Raw genomic sequence first — 18,479 nt, forward strand, 5'->3', positions numbered from 1 at the left:
GTCTGCGAGTAAGAGGCAGCCATGCTACCCCTACACCGCGGGGCCGGCCTAACACTACCTAGTTTGCAACATTATTGTACAATACAATGCTGAGTAACTATTGTTGTACTGACCTGAGTGCATAGCCTCCGATATATTGGACGGCCTGTGTAAATAAAACTATCATTTGTATGAACTTTCTGATTGTTGGAACGTGTTTCTGCAATTATTAAGAGTAGAAATGTGTAAAAAAACTGAAATAAATCACAACAAATTAACTTTATGCACTAATGGGTTAAACACATTCCAGAGTCTGTTTACATTTTTATTTACCATTTTCCAGCGATCATAGTTACTTTTTAAACACTCCCTCATGCCTGCTTTATCAGCCATTTGGTACTGCCTAATAGTCCTACTTTTACGACCTTCCTTTCTATCACATTTATTTTTAACCACAACAAAAACAGCTTCATGATCACTAATACCATCTATTACTTCGGTTTCTCTATAGAGCTCATTTGGTTTTATCAGCACCACGTCCAGGATATTTTTTCCCTCTAATTGGTTCCAACACTTTTTGAATCAGCTGTCCTTCCTATATTAGCTCATTTGCCATTTGTTGCTCATGCTTCCTGTCGTTCGCATTACCTTCCCAATTGACATTTGGTAAATTCAGATCTCCCGCTACAATCACATTCCTTTCCATGTCGTTTCCCACATAGCTGATTATCTTATCAAGTAATTCTAAATCACCATCAGCGCTACCCTTTCCCGATCTGTACACTCCAAAGACATCAAGTTGCCTATTATCTTTAGAAATGAGCCTTACACCGAATTTTATGTTTGTCATCTTTAACTTTTTCGTAGCTTACAAATTCTTCTTTCACTAGAATGAATACCATACAGGTTTGAATTTGAGGCTGATGATGCCCTTAATATGGGCGAAACATGTCCCTTAACATTTTATAACAATATTTAATTCTTAAAAAAGATCTCTTTGTATTGAATAGGTGGATATTAAAAAAAATTACACTTGTAACATACTTTGTATTTACATACTCCAGTTCCGTGAGAAAATTTCTGCATCCATTATATCATTTCTCAGCCATGATTCAACTCCTATTACAATATCTGGTTAAGTATAAATCTATTAAGTTAATTCTATTCCTTTCTTTACAATACTTCCACAGTTCAACACTAACATTTTTATGCCATCCCTACTTGACTTCAAGATCCCTGTAACCTTATCACCGCTTCCTAGACCACCCTGTTTTCCTGAATGTACCTCCCTATCACCCTTCCAAACAAATTTACTAACCTATACGTACCACTGCAGTTTAAGTGAAGGCCATCTGAGTGCAGATCCCCATCTCCTACCCACTCATTAGGATCTAGAAATCTCACTCCCAGTTTCCCACATACCCACTCCATAGTCTCATTTAAATCCCCAATCACCCTCCAGTCAGTATCCCTCCTACACAGTATTCCACTGATAACAACAACAGTATCATCAGCAAATCTCAGAGTTTTGATTTCCTCTCCTTGGATTGTGATACCTTTTCAAATTCCTCCATGATTTCCTTTACTACCTGTTCTATATAAACATTGAAAAGATGGTACAAACTGCAGCCTTGTCACACTCCTTTCTGGATTGCAGCTTCTTTTTCATGGACCTCGATTCTTATCACCACAGACTGATTGTACAGATTGTAGATAATCCTTCTTTCTCAATTAATTTGATCTTCTAAGATCAGACAAAGTCAGGATTGCCTCACGAGTTCCCACATTTCTTCTGAAGCCAACTCTGATCTTCTCCCAACTCACCTTTAAATTGCCTTTCCATTCTTCTGTAAATAATACATGTTAAAATTTGGAAGCATGAGATATGAAATTAATGGTGCAGTGGATTTCACATTGTCAGCACCTGCTTTCCTAAGAATAGGTAAAGCAACGTTCTATCTAAAATCAGATGGCACTTGTCCTGTATCATACCACTAAATGAAATATCCTAGCCATGTTGGTTTCTCCTCAGATAGTAATTCTGACAGTTTCTCATCAATTCCAAGTTCCTTGTTCCTATTTAGGTCCCCAAATGCTCTGTCAAATTCTGACCTCAGAATTCTATAGTCGCTGAACCAAAAGTCCTGTTCTTCTTGTATTTAATTATCCTCAAATGTTGAAAGCACTCCAATATAAAGCAGCCACAATAGCTTAATCACTGACCGTAATGAAGTCTTCAAGTTGGGTTTTCACAGGGCAGTTTGGACAGTGAAACAAACACTCAAGATCTTGAATTGCACCACAGCCGCAGTCAGCGTTCTGTGTACAACCCCATCTTTTGAGTGTAGCCTTGGTTCTAAGCATTCCAGTTCTTATCCTATTTGGGATCTTCCAGACAAGCGAAGATTGCAAAGTATGTGCTGGAGTTTATTCTGTTGGCCAATTCTAGTCAGATAGTGTGGACTGTTGCTGCCATTATTGATTTGTAAGAACATTCGTTGTAGCTGGTGCTGGCCTAGTGTTATTAACCCTTTCCAGCCCAAATTATCTGCAGTGATGGAAAAAGATATTTTCCTGTGAATTTCATCTAAAATGTGCGTCCTGAACATGAAACCACCAATATTTAATTTTTGTCAGACTCTCATATGCTCAAAATTTTGTGATGCCATATGGCATCATTGGGCACACGCGATGCAAGTCCTCATGAAATGTGCTTCAAATTGTGAACCTGAAATACAATCATAATACCATTTGTATAAATGCTCCATTGTTAAAACCGGTTCTCCTGGTTATAAAATAGTACTTTTACCAACTTACACTTCAAAATCGTAGACAATACCACTAAAACCACCTCGAGCAAAAACTTTTACACCCCATTTATGAGGCTTATTTATCATGTATTGTTTCAATGAACTTCACACTTTGAACAGTATTATAATTTCATCCACAGAATTGTACTCCTCGGGCTCAATATCAGCGAATCTACCTCTGATGGCATCAATAAAAGGCCTGACTTTGAAACGTTTATCATACTCTGGATGATCACGTACTTCATATTATCATCCTTGATGTGGAAGAAGTTTCTGAGTTTGTCAAACCTATTGCGGTATATAATGTCAGCAATTGGGGGGAATCTGGTTGCTTGTGCCCAGTACGTTCTGTAACTTGGCATCCTGACTATGCCTGACAGAATGTGAATTCCCAGAAATTGCTCTGTTTTATTCTTATTTGTGTTCAGTGAGGATCCAGTTTTCTGAACACAGTATAAATTTGAGTTGCCTACAAAATTGTCTATGAGAGAAGCTGTACAAAATTGTTTGAAATATTCATATGGAGTCATTTCACCTGGTGGAACAGAGTGATTCACTGTGCACTCTGAATAAATAGGTTCTAAGTTTTTACACCGCAACCTTGAGTCCCTCTGCCTCTCATTGGGTACTGGTGAGCCAGAAGTAGATGTTTTTGCCTGAAGTCGATGAGCCAACAGTATTTCATCTTCATGCAGATTAGGTTCAACATTTACTTCAAAATTCAGCCCCACTTCCGGAATAGTATTTGGCACTGGTTCTGCAACTGTATTTGGTGTTGTTACTTCTTCCTTGTGATCATCATTACTGATATCAACGTCAGATACGTCACCTTCCGGAAGAAGAATGACCTCTTTCTCAGATAAAAGTTTTCACTTAATGGATTCATCTAGAAAAATAAAGTGAATAAATAGTACACAACAATTTGAAATGCAACTTCTAACAAAAATTTATTATGATATAATTTGGAAGAGTAGGCTACTTATTTCAGTTGTGCTGTTTATTAGCAGGTTTTCTTACATTTAATGATCAAAATATACTGTTAAACGTTTACATAATATCGCAAAACAACCAGTAATAATGAGAAAGGCCGCTGAATAAAAATCTAATTGCCTCAGATAAACATAACCTAAGACATGGCTCCTGCCCACTGATGCCATATGGCATCATGCATATTTACACACAGAGAAAACCTGTCAAGCTTAACATAACAACAAATTACATACAGAATAATTATATTACATCCTTTATCTCCAAAATAACACAATTTGAAACAAAAATGAATAATGCATTACGGTGTGAAGGAGTCTCCAATTCCAAGTCGTCATGATCATGGAACATGCATAAGTCTTCGGCGATGTTCAACTACTGAACTGCTCCAGTGCTACCAATCAACTCCTAACACCACAACGTATCCTACCATAATGTAATATGGCATTCAAGATAATTTTAAAAGCACAGAAAAAACTTTAAATGTCATAATGCCATATGGCATCATTGGGCTGGAGAGGGTTAATGAAATTCCTCTGTGATCTGAGATGCTGTTCTACTACTTCGTGATCACAGGGAGGACGATGGTTGTCCACGTTTGAGTTTCTCAGTTTCAGCTGCTACTTGCCATCGGACTGAAGGTGTGGTATAGCTTTTTGACGTTTGAGGCAGCCAAAAACTGAATGGCACGTGTCATTCAAAGTAATATAAACTTTCTTGGAAGGGACGGAGTTGATCCACACAGGACAAACATACTCTGCCGTAGAGAAAGAAAGTACCAGGGCTGTAGTTCGTACAGTTGCTGGATGTGCTCCCCAGCTTGACCCCGTTAACATGCGTAGATAATTCCTGGCTCTGACCTTCATACTGAAAGAATGACAATGCGCTCTAAACATAGGGGACCAATCAAGCTGAACTCCAAGGTATTTGACACCAGGGGTGAACTCAAGTTGCCTTCCTTCCCAACTGGTGTTCAGTTTGTGATTAGCAGCATGATGGAAGAGTGCAACCAGTGTTTTCCTAGGATTTGGCTTAAGGTACTTGTGCCTGGAATACAGCAACAATTCAATGAGACACTACTGCAGCCAGGATTCTAATTTCCCAAACTGATCTGAACTGAGTTCCAACACCAAGACCATCAGCAAATAGTAAATACCTGGCATTCAGTCCAATAGGTTGATCATTAATGTAAATATTGAAGAGAACTGGTCCAAAGACACTACCTGGTGGGAGATCATTTTTCTGGTTCCTCCAGTGACTTTCTTTACCTCAAATTGTCACTCTGAATCTTTTGTTCAGTAACAAGCATTGAATGATTCTTGCAAGTTTGAAGTCTTCCGTCCTTTTAAACAGCTTGTGCATGAGAAGTCGATGGCTGATCATTTGTAAGCAGCAGTTAGGTCGAAGAAAATAAGGCCAGTTACAAGGTCCTTCTTAAATCCATCCTCAATGTACTGAGTAAAGATCAGCACATGGTCTACGCATAAACTGACCATTTTTTCCATGGCTCAAAGCGGGACACACTGATTCTGACAGCCTACACATAAACGAGAGGTCAAATTTTGACACAGCTATTTTTTACACGTTAAAGTTGGTATTGCAATATTTCTCCACTACACATTTTAAGATAAAATTATTATAATACAATGCCTTCCCTTGTGATACATTCCAGTGTTACTCGTACTTCTCAGAGGATATAATTAGCTGTAACAATTGTGGTGATAATTTCAAAAACTTATGAAACTAAACAATTCTGCAAAAAGTTAAACTTGATCATTAACAAAGCCTTAAGAGCAGAAAGTTTCAGGTGAGACTTTTCAGATATCCACAGTTTGTTCATTTGAAAGAAAACTCTTTCAACTGAAGCATTAGTTCCAGGAAGAGAAAAAATATACTGTGCCGCTATTGAGAGTTGACTGTGTCTTATATTGTTTTCCTTGAAGTGAAGAAAAACCTCTGTCCACCTTTTGTCTACTGAAACTTCTGCATCGTTCCAATGGGATATTTTCTCTGCAGTGACATATTTGGTTAAGCAGGAAAATTGATCAAATTGTTCTGAGTCATTCCTACTGTCAAAAAATCCTTTACTTGCCACAAAATCACAACATTTTTTCACATCAGACTATTCAGGAACAGTTTTTAGCGATGCCCATTGGAAATTGTTCATGTCTTTAAAATTACTAGACCATTGGTCTAAATACTCTATAGAGGTCTCATAAAAAGTTTCTGCCACTTCTTCAACATTCGTCCTACTTGCTAATCCTTCATCTTCAAGCGCACCAACAGGAACTCTTAGCTTATGTGGTAAAAACTTATGAGACAACTTATCTGAAAGATCGTCTTTTAGCTCACTGATGGCTTCCATAACCTCTGTTGCAGAAATTAGCTCACCTTCAATTTTCAATATTACTTTGTAGAAAGAACTGGCTTGTGTGAAGACAAAATTTAACCACACCTCTGAAATAGGATCTTCAAAGAAACGTCTCAAGGAAACTGGACATTTTCTTTGACTTAAGAAGTATGATTTCAGTCCTTGGTACATGTCAAGCATTCTCTTCACTGCTGGCATGAGTGCTAACCACCTTGTTTTGCTATACCCAAGGACTTGTTTATACTCAATTTCCACAAAATCAAAGAACTCTTTCAACTGTTCAACTCTGACTGTGTAGATATAAACGTGAGAGTACACCTTAACAGTTATCTTCTCTACATCAATAGGTAAACAATCACAAGAAGACTGTATTGCATTATGTATAATACGAGCACCACATCTTATACTAGTTAAGTCCCTACCCAAAAAACTGTTCAGTTTCCTGAAAGTATTTTTAAGTCCTTTCCTTGCTGACCCTCCAAAATTACAGTTTGTATTATCACCACAAAACCCGAAGATTTTAATTGCAATATAATTTTTACTAGCACTTCTTCCAAGTATTTCACAACAATGTCTGATGTTTCACCAGGTTGAGAATGAAGGTCCAGCAGTTTTCACTTGAACACCATCATAGGGGTCATAAAACCGAACAAAAACCGGGAACACTAACATTCCCGTGGTTCGAGGCACCCGTTAGTAGTGTAAAGCAATGTCACTGTCCGAGTTGTTGTTTGACTTGTTGTTCAGATAAGGGCGGCAAACACTTTAGTAATTACATATACACATTTTGTCTGTGCAGATCTGAATTTGGGCTCGAAACATATTTGGAGAAGTTTCGAAGCGCAGTCACATGAGCGAAAGCTTTGATTTTCTTTAGCTGTATGGTAAGCCCAGGCTCCTTCAGCAGCTGCAATTTCCAAGTCCTTGGATGTAGGTGTTGCACTCTTGAAAAAACTCGTCAGTGCTTTGCTTGAACTTGCAGTACTTTCAGCAGATTTATGTTTGGTAGATCGCAAATGTTTGGTTATATCATGTCCACCGCCATGTGCAACACTAAATGCCGTCCCACAAGACTGACATAGAACATCAGTCGGATATTGTACTCTTAATAAATGCGAATTTATTTTACAAATCCGTTTTAAATATGCATTTGCGTTTAGGCACTGTACAATCACAGAAAAGAAACCAAACGTTCCAAACCACACCACATCAAGCCAGGAAACAGAAACTATTGTGAAGCCTGAATGAGAAACAGAAGTTCGGAAGTTTCGAGTATCGATATTGTGAATAATGAATCGATACAGATAAACGTCTTTTTACCAGTTTGTACTTAAGTGCGATGTTTAAAATAGTCAATCTGCAAAGCGGGACATTTAAGCATCCCCAGAGTTTTCAAGGGGACAGCGGGACAGAATTCCTAAAAGCGGAACTGTCCCGCCGAATCCGGGACGTCTGGTCAGTTTATCTATGCAAGATTGTCCTGGTCTGAAGTTGCCTGTTGATTAATCAGCTTACTGTTTACAAGAGAAATCATTCTATTGAGTATAAGGCATTCAAACAGTTTTAAAAAGGTGACTCGGGAGAGAAAGACAGGCCTGAAGTTCTTGGGGTCATCTTGTGTCTTACCTGGTTTCAAGGGTGCCTTCACTTTTGCTTTAAGCCAATTGTGGGGCATCATCTCAGAACAGAAAGAAAAATTGAAGAAATTAGTTAACCATTTCAATGTCTTTGCACCAAAATTCTTGATCTTTTCATTTCTTCCTACTTCCTACTTTGAGCTTTTGGATGGGTTCTTTTGACTCCTCATGGATAAATGGTATATTCAACAAGAAGGTTGAGCAACTACTGGCTGGGTGAGATGTGGGAGTCTTTTTCACATGGATTTACCAGGCTTCCTTTTATAAGTTGCTTTACGTCACACCGACATATAAGTCTTATGGTGACGATGTGGCAGGAAAAGACGGAGTGGGAAGGAAGCAGCCATGGCCTTAATTAAGGTACAGCCCCAGCATTTGCCTGGTGTGAAAATGGAAAACTACGGAAAACCATCTTCAGGGCTGCCGACAGTGGGGTTCGAAACCACTACCTCCCAAATACTGGATACTGGCCGCACTTAAGCGACAGCAGCTATCGAGCTTGGTATCAGGCTTCCTATTCATGATTAGCTGATGGCCCACTTTATATGCAGTAACATTATAGTGGCCTACATTGTGTTGGTTAATGCCACAGAATCAGTGAAATATGGTTCATACTTTCCAGCTACTCTTTGACATACAGATCTCAGAGATAGTCTTCTGCCATTTTTCTCTCTTTCTTTTACTTACGAGTTCACAGAACTTGTTAAATATGCTGATAACCTCTTCAGAGAAAGGATTTATGCAGTTAAGTAGCATGGAGTTCATTTAGTAGTGATTCTTACTCCTTTGTTTGTCCTGAAATATACATTCTTTGTGTGCCCCTAGGAACTGTCTTTTCGAGATTTCTTGTACAGCAGTTAGTGAAGTCTTTGTAGCCTTCACAGTTGGTGGGAATACTTTCAACAGAAGAGTCCAGTTGTAGTTTGAACTCCTCCCAATCAGTCTTGCTGAAACTGAAACGGGATTGACTTGATGAGTACAGGCGATGAATGCCAGATGTAATTCTGCATAGTATGGGTCAATGTTGACTGAGTGGAAAGCAGTTACCCATAGTTTTGATACATCAAGTTCTTATACTTGTTCTGATAAAGATGTCTGGGTTAGTGTGACCAAACCAGTGCCTGTCTGTGAATGATTTGGGCTGTTGGGAGTTGATACAACACTCAGATCATTTGCTTCTGCCCATCGCTCAACAGCTTCCCCATTTTCATTAGACTTACTATATCCCCAACTCGTACTGTGACTGTGATGTCACCTACGACAATCTTTGCACACTGATTACTGAAAATTGCACATTCTGTAAAGGCAAACTGTCTTGACGGTGGTTTGAAGTATGATGTTATGGTGACACCTGGTCAGCCCTATCTTTCCTGACAGCTGCAGAAGCTACTTCCTCCTCCCTTTTCTCCCTCCCATGATCCTGTTCCACCTGTCTTTTCCTATCCTGTACTCTACATTTTCCCTTCCTACCTTTTCCCTTTGTCACAAGCGAAATATGTAGTACAAGTGGAAAGTGTTTTTAAAGACTTTATTGGTGAAGCACTGTATAATGTTTATTTTTAATGACCTAACCTGTACTGTATAATATTGTAACATAGGCATTTGTAAATAGTAGAATTATGTTCTATAGTTCCTGGAAAGATCCAGAAAGTTACATAACTTTTGTACAGGGTGTGTTACTTTGTTTGTAATGTATTCTAGAAAATATTTCTGACTGTTCTGGAAATACGACATTCGCGATCAGGCGTATTCTAGAATGTTAGTCAAAGTTCACGATCGAAAGTAAGGTTGTGATTGGTGAGTCTAGGTGGCGATAGGAAACTCGTGCACGCTGATTGGCTGCCTCCAAGGCCGGAATTCCCTATATATAGTGAGCGAGGCAGTGTTCGAGTTAATTCTGTATCCTGAATTCTGTCGGTCTTGGTCTATCTGTCTGCGAGCAGCCTATCTGGTTGACGTCCCCCGGTTTCCGGGATGGCACTCTCCTCGGGTAAGCACTCTTGAATTCCGTCCTGCTAAAATTTCCGTAATGTTCCGATTTGCTTTTCATACAGGAGTCTGCCCTAACCTCGCCTAGATTCACCAAATTAGTTACTTATGACGCCTTAGTTTTTCAGCTGGGCTTACCTGTTCGTTTCCGAGGCATTCCCATTTCTTGTTTCACTAAAATATGTAGAATGTAGTTTAATATTATTTCCCTTGAGGTTTGCCTCCGGTAGTTCTGTATCACTTTAGGTACGCTAAGTTTTGGATAACCTTTTTCACATCACTGTATATTGCATTGTACAACTACATTGGTAAATAGATGTATAGTTGATTTGAGATTTGAATTTACACTGCTACGAAATAAGCTATGTACATCACTGAACTTATAGCTCGCAACTCGGAATTGTATGTGAAATGTATTTGTAAAATTATTTCGTAAATAATATTCTTCAAATCTAAGGATCACGGCCATTTATTTCGGAATCCGCTATCTAAGCCAGGTCCATGCCTTTGGTAGGTTCCCAGCCCTTTTCATCTTCCCGGTTTGTTGTTCACTAGTTGGCCCTACTGATGTTTACATACATGTTTTGTTGGAGATCCGCGTAATGCCAGCTACTGTTCCGAGTGTGTAGTGATTTCTTATATTGTGTAGTTTGCTCTTACCTTCCCCTTTTAACTCTGTTTGTGCCTTGTTTGGTGTTACCGCTGTAGTAGAGGTAACACCCTTCCTCCTCCTTCCACACTTCTGAGCAACAGTTCCCTGTTCCTCATCTTCCCTCTGTTGTTTTACCTGAAGTGACTTGCACCGATTTCTCACAGACACCTGTCCTGAATTCTGATCCTGAATAGAGCCCTTAGCGTGCAATCTCCTTCCCCTTAGAACATTAGACCACCTGTCTTCTACAATTCCCCCCTTTCCTTCCCATCCCTCTTTTACACCCACTGTATCTTGTACATTGTTTGAGGGAGGCCTACCTTCCTTCCTGTCTTCTGAGAGAATCCTAATTATCTCCCTCAAATTATCCAACCCCTCCCTCATACTCCTTAATGCCTGGCCACACCCATAGTTCCTACACTTGCACTCCTTAGCCATTCTTTACAGAAAAATGAACATAAAATAAAAAATAAAATAACTTGTGTGCAAAAAAGTGAATGATTGTCTAGGACAGTACACAAAGATCACACGACAACAAGGTAATTAATATACTACTACACTACAATACTCATCAATCTTACTATATCCTACAACACCCTAACAGAATAAAAACTGCTGTTAATTACTGAATACCGAAAGGAATTCACCATAATTACATAATTCTAAACTGCAGTTAAGCTTATCCTAATTACAACAACAGAATTCTAGTAAGAGAGTTGCTACAGATACTTCTACTATACTACACAAATATTTTACGATAATGGAATAAGCACGCTAATTTCTAATAAGTATATTTTTATTATACAATCTTCCTGCAACAGCTGCAGGTTGCCCAAGGACAAAGAGTACCTTAACAACAATAATGGATATAGATACAATACACTACAATAATTTTAAACTACGTTCAGACGTATCCTGATTACAATATGTTACTGCTAAGAAAAAAACAGAAATGAAAATTGCAAGTTTGAAATTTGCAAGAACTACTCAAAGATTACCAACAAAGCTAAACGCATAGACAGATTATTACTAGTACTATTTGATCCTACTATTCTCTAATAGATACACACAAATTATACACAAGAATATAGCAGGCAAGATAGTATCTAATATACTGTATCTACACTACAATTCCCAAATGAAATGTGGTTATATGATTTTTACACCTGGTGGATTACTATCATTTTTCCCTACTACACGGGACGGGTCACATGGCTAACAGGGGAGGATCTTTCTATATATAACTTAAAACAAATAAGTTTAACATTATTATTAATATTTTCACTGGGAAGAAGGCAAAATAAGCGAGCGTATTGTATTCCCAGCAATAAAAAATTGTAATGATGCTGTAATGATGCACATAAATTTATGAAGTCAGAATTTGAATGACTGAGATGAGGAATTTTTCAGTAATTGTATGCTTTCCCCAAGAGAAATATTTCCTGTTTTCCAGTCCTCCCACTCTCGAGAACAAGGCTTTGCAACTGGCCAACTTTACAATGAGCTCTGTAAAATCCTGAAAAAAATTGGAATGAAAGTAACAATAATAAATATGGTACTTATATCAGGCTATAAGTTACACACTTTCCATTACCTTCAGTCCATTTTCGTTCAGGTAGTTGATCGAGAATTTCTGCAACTCGAGAACCATGGTCCATTTTATCTAGAAATGCCAATTTCCAGATTGAGAATATATCCTTATGAGTAATTTCAACTATACCAGGATATTGTTCTTGAAGTTTCTGAAATTGAAAAATCATGAAAATAACAAGTGCAAGAACAGTTCCTCAATTTCAAAGGTATGAACTGTATTACTAGCAGAACTCTACAACTTACCTGCAATTGTGGGTGGAAGGTATTACATGATTCATACAACAGAAGTCTTTTAACACCACCATTAATGAGCTCATTAGAAATAAGTCCAAGACCAGGATTTCCTTCTAAAACAACATGATCCTCTTCTAAGTTCCATACAGATTTCACAGCATCAACAAACTGTTCTGCAAGATGAAAAAAATGAGGTTTTCTTTTTGAAAAAGAATTGCCATGGTTTACTTATCAGAGATATTTTACAATAACTTATTATTGTATGACCTCAGCTATCAAGCTGCAGACCTTCTGCAATATAGGTGACCTAAATACCAATTCTAATGTTCTGATAATGCTATAGACTACCAGCAAAAGTAGAATTTTTTCTGAACGTACCCTTTATACGAGTTAATTTTGTTGTTTAAATTTAAGAATTTCATTTTTAAGTCCGTACTGAATCGAGAATAATAGAAAGTAAAATTTAAAATACACCTTTTCAATACTAATATTAAACTAAGCAAGTTATAACATTTACTTGGAACTAGTTTTGATGCCAGTGAGCGTCATCTTCAGCCAAATATGAAAACAGGCAAGCATAAATGAAAATATCATCATTATATCAATGCACATATAAACACTCTTAATATGGGACTTACGATGCCCCTAAAAGTATCTGGAGAAAACTTCAAATAATCACAATTTCAAAATCTTGAAGTCACGATTAGAACAACACTTAACATAACATAATTCTTTTCACTCAAGTTAGAACTTTGAAAGTACTGAGTTTGACTAAGAACCGCAAGATTCTCAAATAAATAAAAAGTCTTGCATAAATGAAATGTTATACAAAGATCAAACCACATATAGAGTTTCTCTGTAAATATGACAGTCCCAATTAGAAGGGCACTTTAACATAACATAATTATTTAACTCAAGATGGAATCTTGAAAGTCCTGAGTTCTACATAGAGTAGAAAGATTCAAAATTAAAATAAAAAGTCATGTCAAAATTGATGAGAAGTACACAGAATGAAACATATATATAATACTTGTTATTATGTTGTGTTAAGTGTCGTTCTAACCGTGACTTCAAGATTTTGAAATTGTGAATATTTGAAGTTTTCTCCAGATACTTTTAGGGGCATCATAAGTCCCATATTAAGAGTGTTTATATGTGCATTGATATAATGATGATATGTTTATTTACACTTGCCTGTTCTCATATTTGGCTGATTGCATCCGGGAGATGGTAGGTTCGAATCCCACTGTCGGCAGCCCTGAAGATGGTTTTCCGTGGTTTCCCATTTTCACACCAGGCAAATGCTGGGGCTGTACCTTAATTAAGGCCATGGCCGCTTCCTTCCAACTCCTAGGCCTTTCCTATCCCATCATCGCCATAAGACCTATCTGTGTTGGTGCGACGTAAAACCCCTAGCAAAAAAAAAAAAAAATTGGCTGAAGATGATACCAGCGTCAAAGCTAGTTCCAAGTAAATGTTATACCTTGTTTAGTTTAATATTAGTATTGAAAAGGTGGATTTTTAATTTTACTTACATACATACATTATCATTATAGACTGTTATGCCTTTCAGCGTTCAGTCTGCAAGCCTCTGTGAGTTTACTAAACGTCGCCACAATCCTCGATTTGCAACTAGTGTTGTGGCCTCATTTAGTTCTATGCCTCTTATCTTTAAATCATTAGAAACTGAGTCTAACCATCGTCGTCTTGGTCTACCTCTACTTCTCATACCCTCCATAACAGAGTACATTATTCTCTTAGGTAACCTATACTCCTCCATTCGCCTCACATGACCCCACAACCGAAGCCGGTTTATGTGTACAGCTTCATCCATAGAGTTCATTCCTGAATTAGCCTTTATCTTCGCATTCCGAGTACCCTCCTGCCATTGTTTCCACCTGTTTGTACCAGCAATCATTCTCGCTACTTTCATGTCTGTTACTTCTAACTTATGAATAAGATATCCTGAGTCCACCCAGCTTTCGCTCCCGTAAAGCAAAGTTGGTCTGAAAACAGACCGATGTAAGGATAGTTTCGTCTGGGAGCTGACTTCCTTCTTACAATATACTGTTAATCGCAACTGCGAGCTCACTGCATTAGCTTTATGACACCTTGATTCAATCTCACTTCCTATCTTACCATCCTGGGAGAACACACAACCTAAATACTTGAAATTATCAACCTGTTCTAGCTTTGTATCACCAATCTGACATTCAATTCTGTTGAATTTCTTACCTACTGACATCAATTTAGTCTTCGAAAGGCTAATTTTCATACTATACTCATTGCACCTATTTTCAAGTTCCAAGATATTAGACTGCAGGCTTTCGGCACAATCTGCCATTAAGACCAAGTCGTCAGCATAGGCCAAACTGCTTACTACATTTCCACCTAACTGAATCCCTCCCTGCCATTTAATACCTTTCAGCAGATGATCCATGTAAACTACGAACAGCAAAGGTGAAAGATTACAGCCTTGTCTAACTTCCGTAAGTACCCTGAACCAAGAACTCATTCTACCATCAATTCTCACTGAAGCCCAATTGTCAACATAAATGCCTTTGATTGATTTTAATAATCAACCTTTAATTCTATAGTCCCCCAGTATAGCGAACATCTTTTCCCTCGATACCCTGTCATATGCTTTCTCTAGATCTACGAAACAAACACAACTGAATATTCCTCTCGTAGCATTTTTCAATTACCTGGCGCATACTGAAAATCCGATCCTGACAGCCTCTCTGTGGTCTGAAACCACACTGGTTTTTGTCCAACTTCCTCTCAACGACTGATCGCACCTTCCCTTCCAAGATGCCAGTGAATATTTTGCCTGGTATACTAATCAATGAGATACCTCGATAGTTGTTGCAATCCTTCCTGTTCCCTTGCTTATAGATAGGTGTAATTACTGCTTTTGTCCAATCTGTAGGTACCTTACCAACACTCCATGCTAATCTTACTACTCTATGAAGCCATTTTATCCCTGCCTTCCCACTATACTTCACCATTTAAGGTCTAATTTCATCTATTCCTGGTGCTTTATGACAATGGAGTTTATTTACCATCCTTTCCACTTCCTCAAGCGTAATTTCATCAACATCATTTTTCTCCTCCCCGTGAGCTTGGCTGTTCGCAACACCACCAGGATGATTTCCTGTTACATTGAGAAGATGTTCAAAATATTCCCTCCACCTGTCCAGTGATTCCCTGGGATCTATTCTGAGTTCACCTGAATTACTCAAAACACTGTTCATTTCCTTTTTCCCTCCTTTCCTAAGATTCTTTGTTACTGTCCAGAAAGGTTTCCCTGCTGCTTGACCTAGCCTTTCCAGGTTATCACCAAAATCTTCCCATGACTTCCTTTTGGATTCAACAACTATTTGTTTCGCTCTATTTCTTTCATCTACGTACAAATCCCTGTCTGCCTCGGCCCTTGTTTGGAGCCATTTCTGATAAGCCTTATTTTTACGTCTACAAGCTGCTCTCACTTCATCATTCCACCAAGATGTTCACCTTTTCTCATCTTTACAAACAGTTGCTCCTAGGCATTTCCTTGCTGTTTCTACTACAGCATCCCTGTATGCCACCCATTCACTTTCTATATCCTGAACCTGTTTACTGTCAACTGTTCAAAACTTCTCACTAATCATATCCATGTACTTCTGTCTAATTTCCTCTTCCTGGAGATTTTCTACCCTTATTCGTTTGCAGACAGATTTCACCTTCTCTACCCTAGGCCTAGAGATACTTAGTTCACTACAGATCAAATAGTGGTCTGTATCATCGAAAAATCCCCGGAAAACTCATACATTCCTAACAGATTTCCTGAATTCGAAGTAGGTTAAGATATAGTCTATTATAGATCTGGTACCCCTACCCTCCCATGTGTAGCAGTGAATAGCCTTATGCTTGAAGAATGTATTCGTAACTGCTAAACCCATACTAGCACAGACGCCCAGCAAACGCTTCCCATTCCCATTAGCTTCCATATCTTCCCCACATTTACCAATCACCCTTTCGTATCCTTCAGTTCTATTCCCAACTCTCGCATTGAAATCGCCCATTAGCACTATTCTATCCTTGCTGTTGACCCTGACCACGATGTCACTCAATGCTTCATAAAACTTGTCAACTTCATCCTCATCTGCACCCTCACATGGTGAATACATGGAGACAATTCTAGTCCTAATTCCTCCAACTGACAAATCTACCCACATCATTCGCTCATTTACGTGCCTAACAGAAACTATGTTGCGCACAATGGTATTCCTGATATAGAGCCCTACCCCAGACTCTGCCCTTCCCTTTCTAACACCCGTTAAGTACACTTTATAATCTCCTCTCTCTTTCTCGTTATCTCCCCTTACCCGAATATCACTTACTCCTAAAACATCCAGATGCATCCTCTTTGCTGACTCAGCCAGTTCTACCTTCTTTCTTCCATAAGCCTCATTAATATTGATAGCTCCCATCGAATTCCATTTTGTTCGCCAAGTTGTTTCCAAATAGTCCCTCGCCTGTCAAATGGGAGTGGGACTCCGTTACTCCCATAGGTCCGAGGCTTGCTTAAAATGTTCTGAGCTCGGTAAATTCATGAAGCAGGATGCTACCCTACTTGCACATAGTCCAAGTGAGGATCTCTCCTCTAATGGGTTATGGACCACCGGTGAATTGCATAGTTCTAGCCGCCTGAGCACAAGGAGGGCCATGACTCAGAATATGTCCGAGATGCCCACTCCCATTCCATAGCAACTGGTATCCCGACTCTCAGGACCACTTACTAGGCCACTCAGCCGTTGCCCATGGTTCACGAACTAGGACGTGACTACAGTAACCCACACCTTACTTATCTATTAATTTTGTTGGGTAACAATGAATGCTCTATTAGAGGTTTTTAACATGTTAACAACATGGAATGCCAAGATTTTTTGTCCAGCCTTCTAAAATTGCCTATCTGAGCTAGGACTGAACCAACAAAAAGGGGATTATGAGTCACTCTACCATGGTCAGAATGCAGTAATCATTCGGTATCTGTTGCGCCAATTCTCTCAGAAATGTTTGAAAATGCAATGTTAGTAAACAATTTATGATTATTTCATGTACAAGAAACTTTTTTTTCTTATCTGAAGCCATTTCTTTTCAGTTTCAACGCAGTTAATTTATTACGGTTAGGTTCTTCAGTCTGTTGAAACTAATTTATGAATAAATACATTTATAAAACTAGCTGAAAAAAACATATGAGAACAGAATTACACCTCGGAAAAAAGAACGCAACAATAATAATTGAGAAATAACTTAATTAATTTTAAAAGTTTGTTTCTGTTTTCAGGTATAATTCTATCATCATATGTTTACTTTTTCAGATAGTTTATAAATTCATAAATTAGTTTCAACAGACCGAAGAATCTAACAGTTTTATAATAAACTTTTGACAATATCTCATTACTGGTATGGCTATCGGAAAAATCTAAATAAATGCACTGAATGATGGTATGAGTAATTCTGAGGAAGGGAATTATATTAAGGTTTCTGTTTTTTTATTTTGTAATATTTTGTAAACTAAGAGGTCTGCAACCTCACTATGTGCACTTATTGTTCATTTTCATCTGTATCATTTGTTTTCATTTCTTTTCTTCTTAGGTTAGCACAGTTTTTTGTTTCAATTACGTTTTGTATCAACCCCCGTTTCACTGAATTTTATCGCAGCGAGTTGTTTTTTGCTCCACATGATGATATAAATATTGTATATTGTGCTAATTTTGTTTCTGTATAGGCTCTCTTTTGTTTGTTCCTTCATTATGTTTTTTTGGCATTTCTTAGCTTGTATTATGTAAATTATTTCATCCCCCCCACCTTTTTTTCACTGAAGATGGCTCAAACGAGGCGAAATATGTTTGAATTTTAATACTCCATCTAATGATGGAATATATGATGTATTGAATTAGGAGGATTCATTCAAAAAAATGTCACCTTTGTAAAGTGTAACCCATTCCTGGTTGCCAGCATTTCGCCCCAGTGTACTGCCCCCAATTATTGCCTGGCTAAGCCCAGCCAGTGAGCGAGAGATCCCGAGGTGGACCGTTCGTTCCTGGCTTTCCGTTTTTTAGAGGCATTTAAGGGAAAAGGGGTGACAACTAAGCAAAAAATAAATTTTAAAAACAACACTCTTACATTTATTAACACAAGCGTTCAAAACACAAAAATATCCTTGCTGGATTTATTATAAT

At 38.2% G+C, this 18,479-nt stretch overlaps 1 protein-coding gene across 1 annotated transcript in view; it reads right to left on the minus strand.

Moving 5' to 3' along the window:
• The window catches only part of mtTFB2 (mitochondrial transcription factor B2), an 89,421-nt gene that overhangs the window by 61,897 nt on the left and 9,045 nt on the right, over positions 1 to 18,479 (minus strand). The window contains exons 2-3 of the mRNA XM_067135359.2: positions 12,262 to 12,425; positions 12,020 to 12,167 (exon numbers count right to left, since the gene is read on the minus strand). Coding sequence (XP_066991460.2) covers positions 12,020 to 12,167; positions 12,262 to 12,425 — 312 coding nt within the window. The remainder of the gene's footprint in view (positions 1 to 12,019; positions 12,168 to 12,261; positions 12,426 to 18,479) is intronic.

This window comes from Anabrus simplex, chromosome 1, assembly GCF_040414725.1.
Source record: "Anabrus simplex isolate iqAnaSimp1 chromosome 1, ASM4041472v1, whole genome shotgun sequence".
Lineage (NCBI taxonomy): Eukaryota > Metazoa > Arthropoda > Insecta > Orthoptera > Tettigoniidae > Anabrus > Anabrus simplex.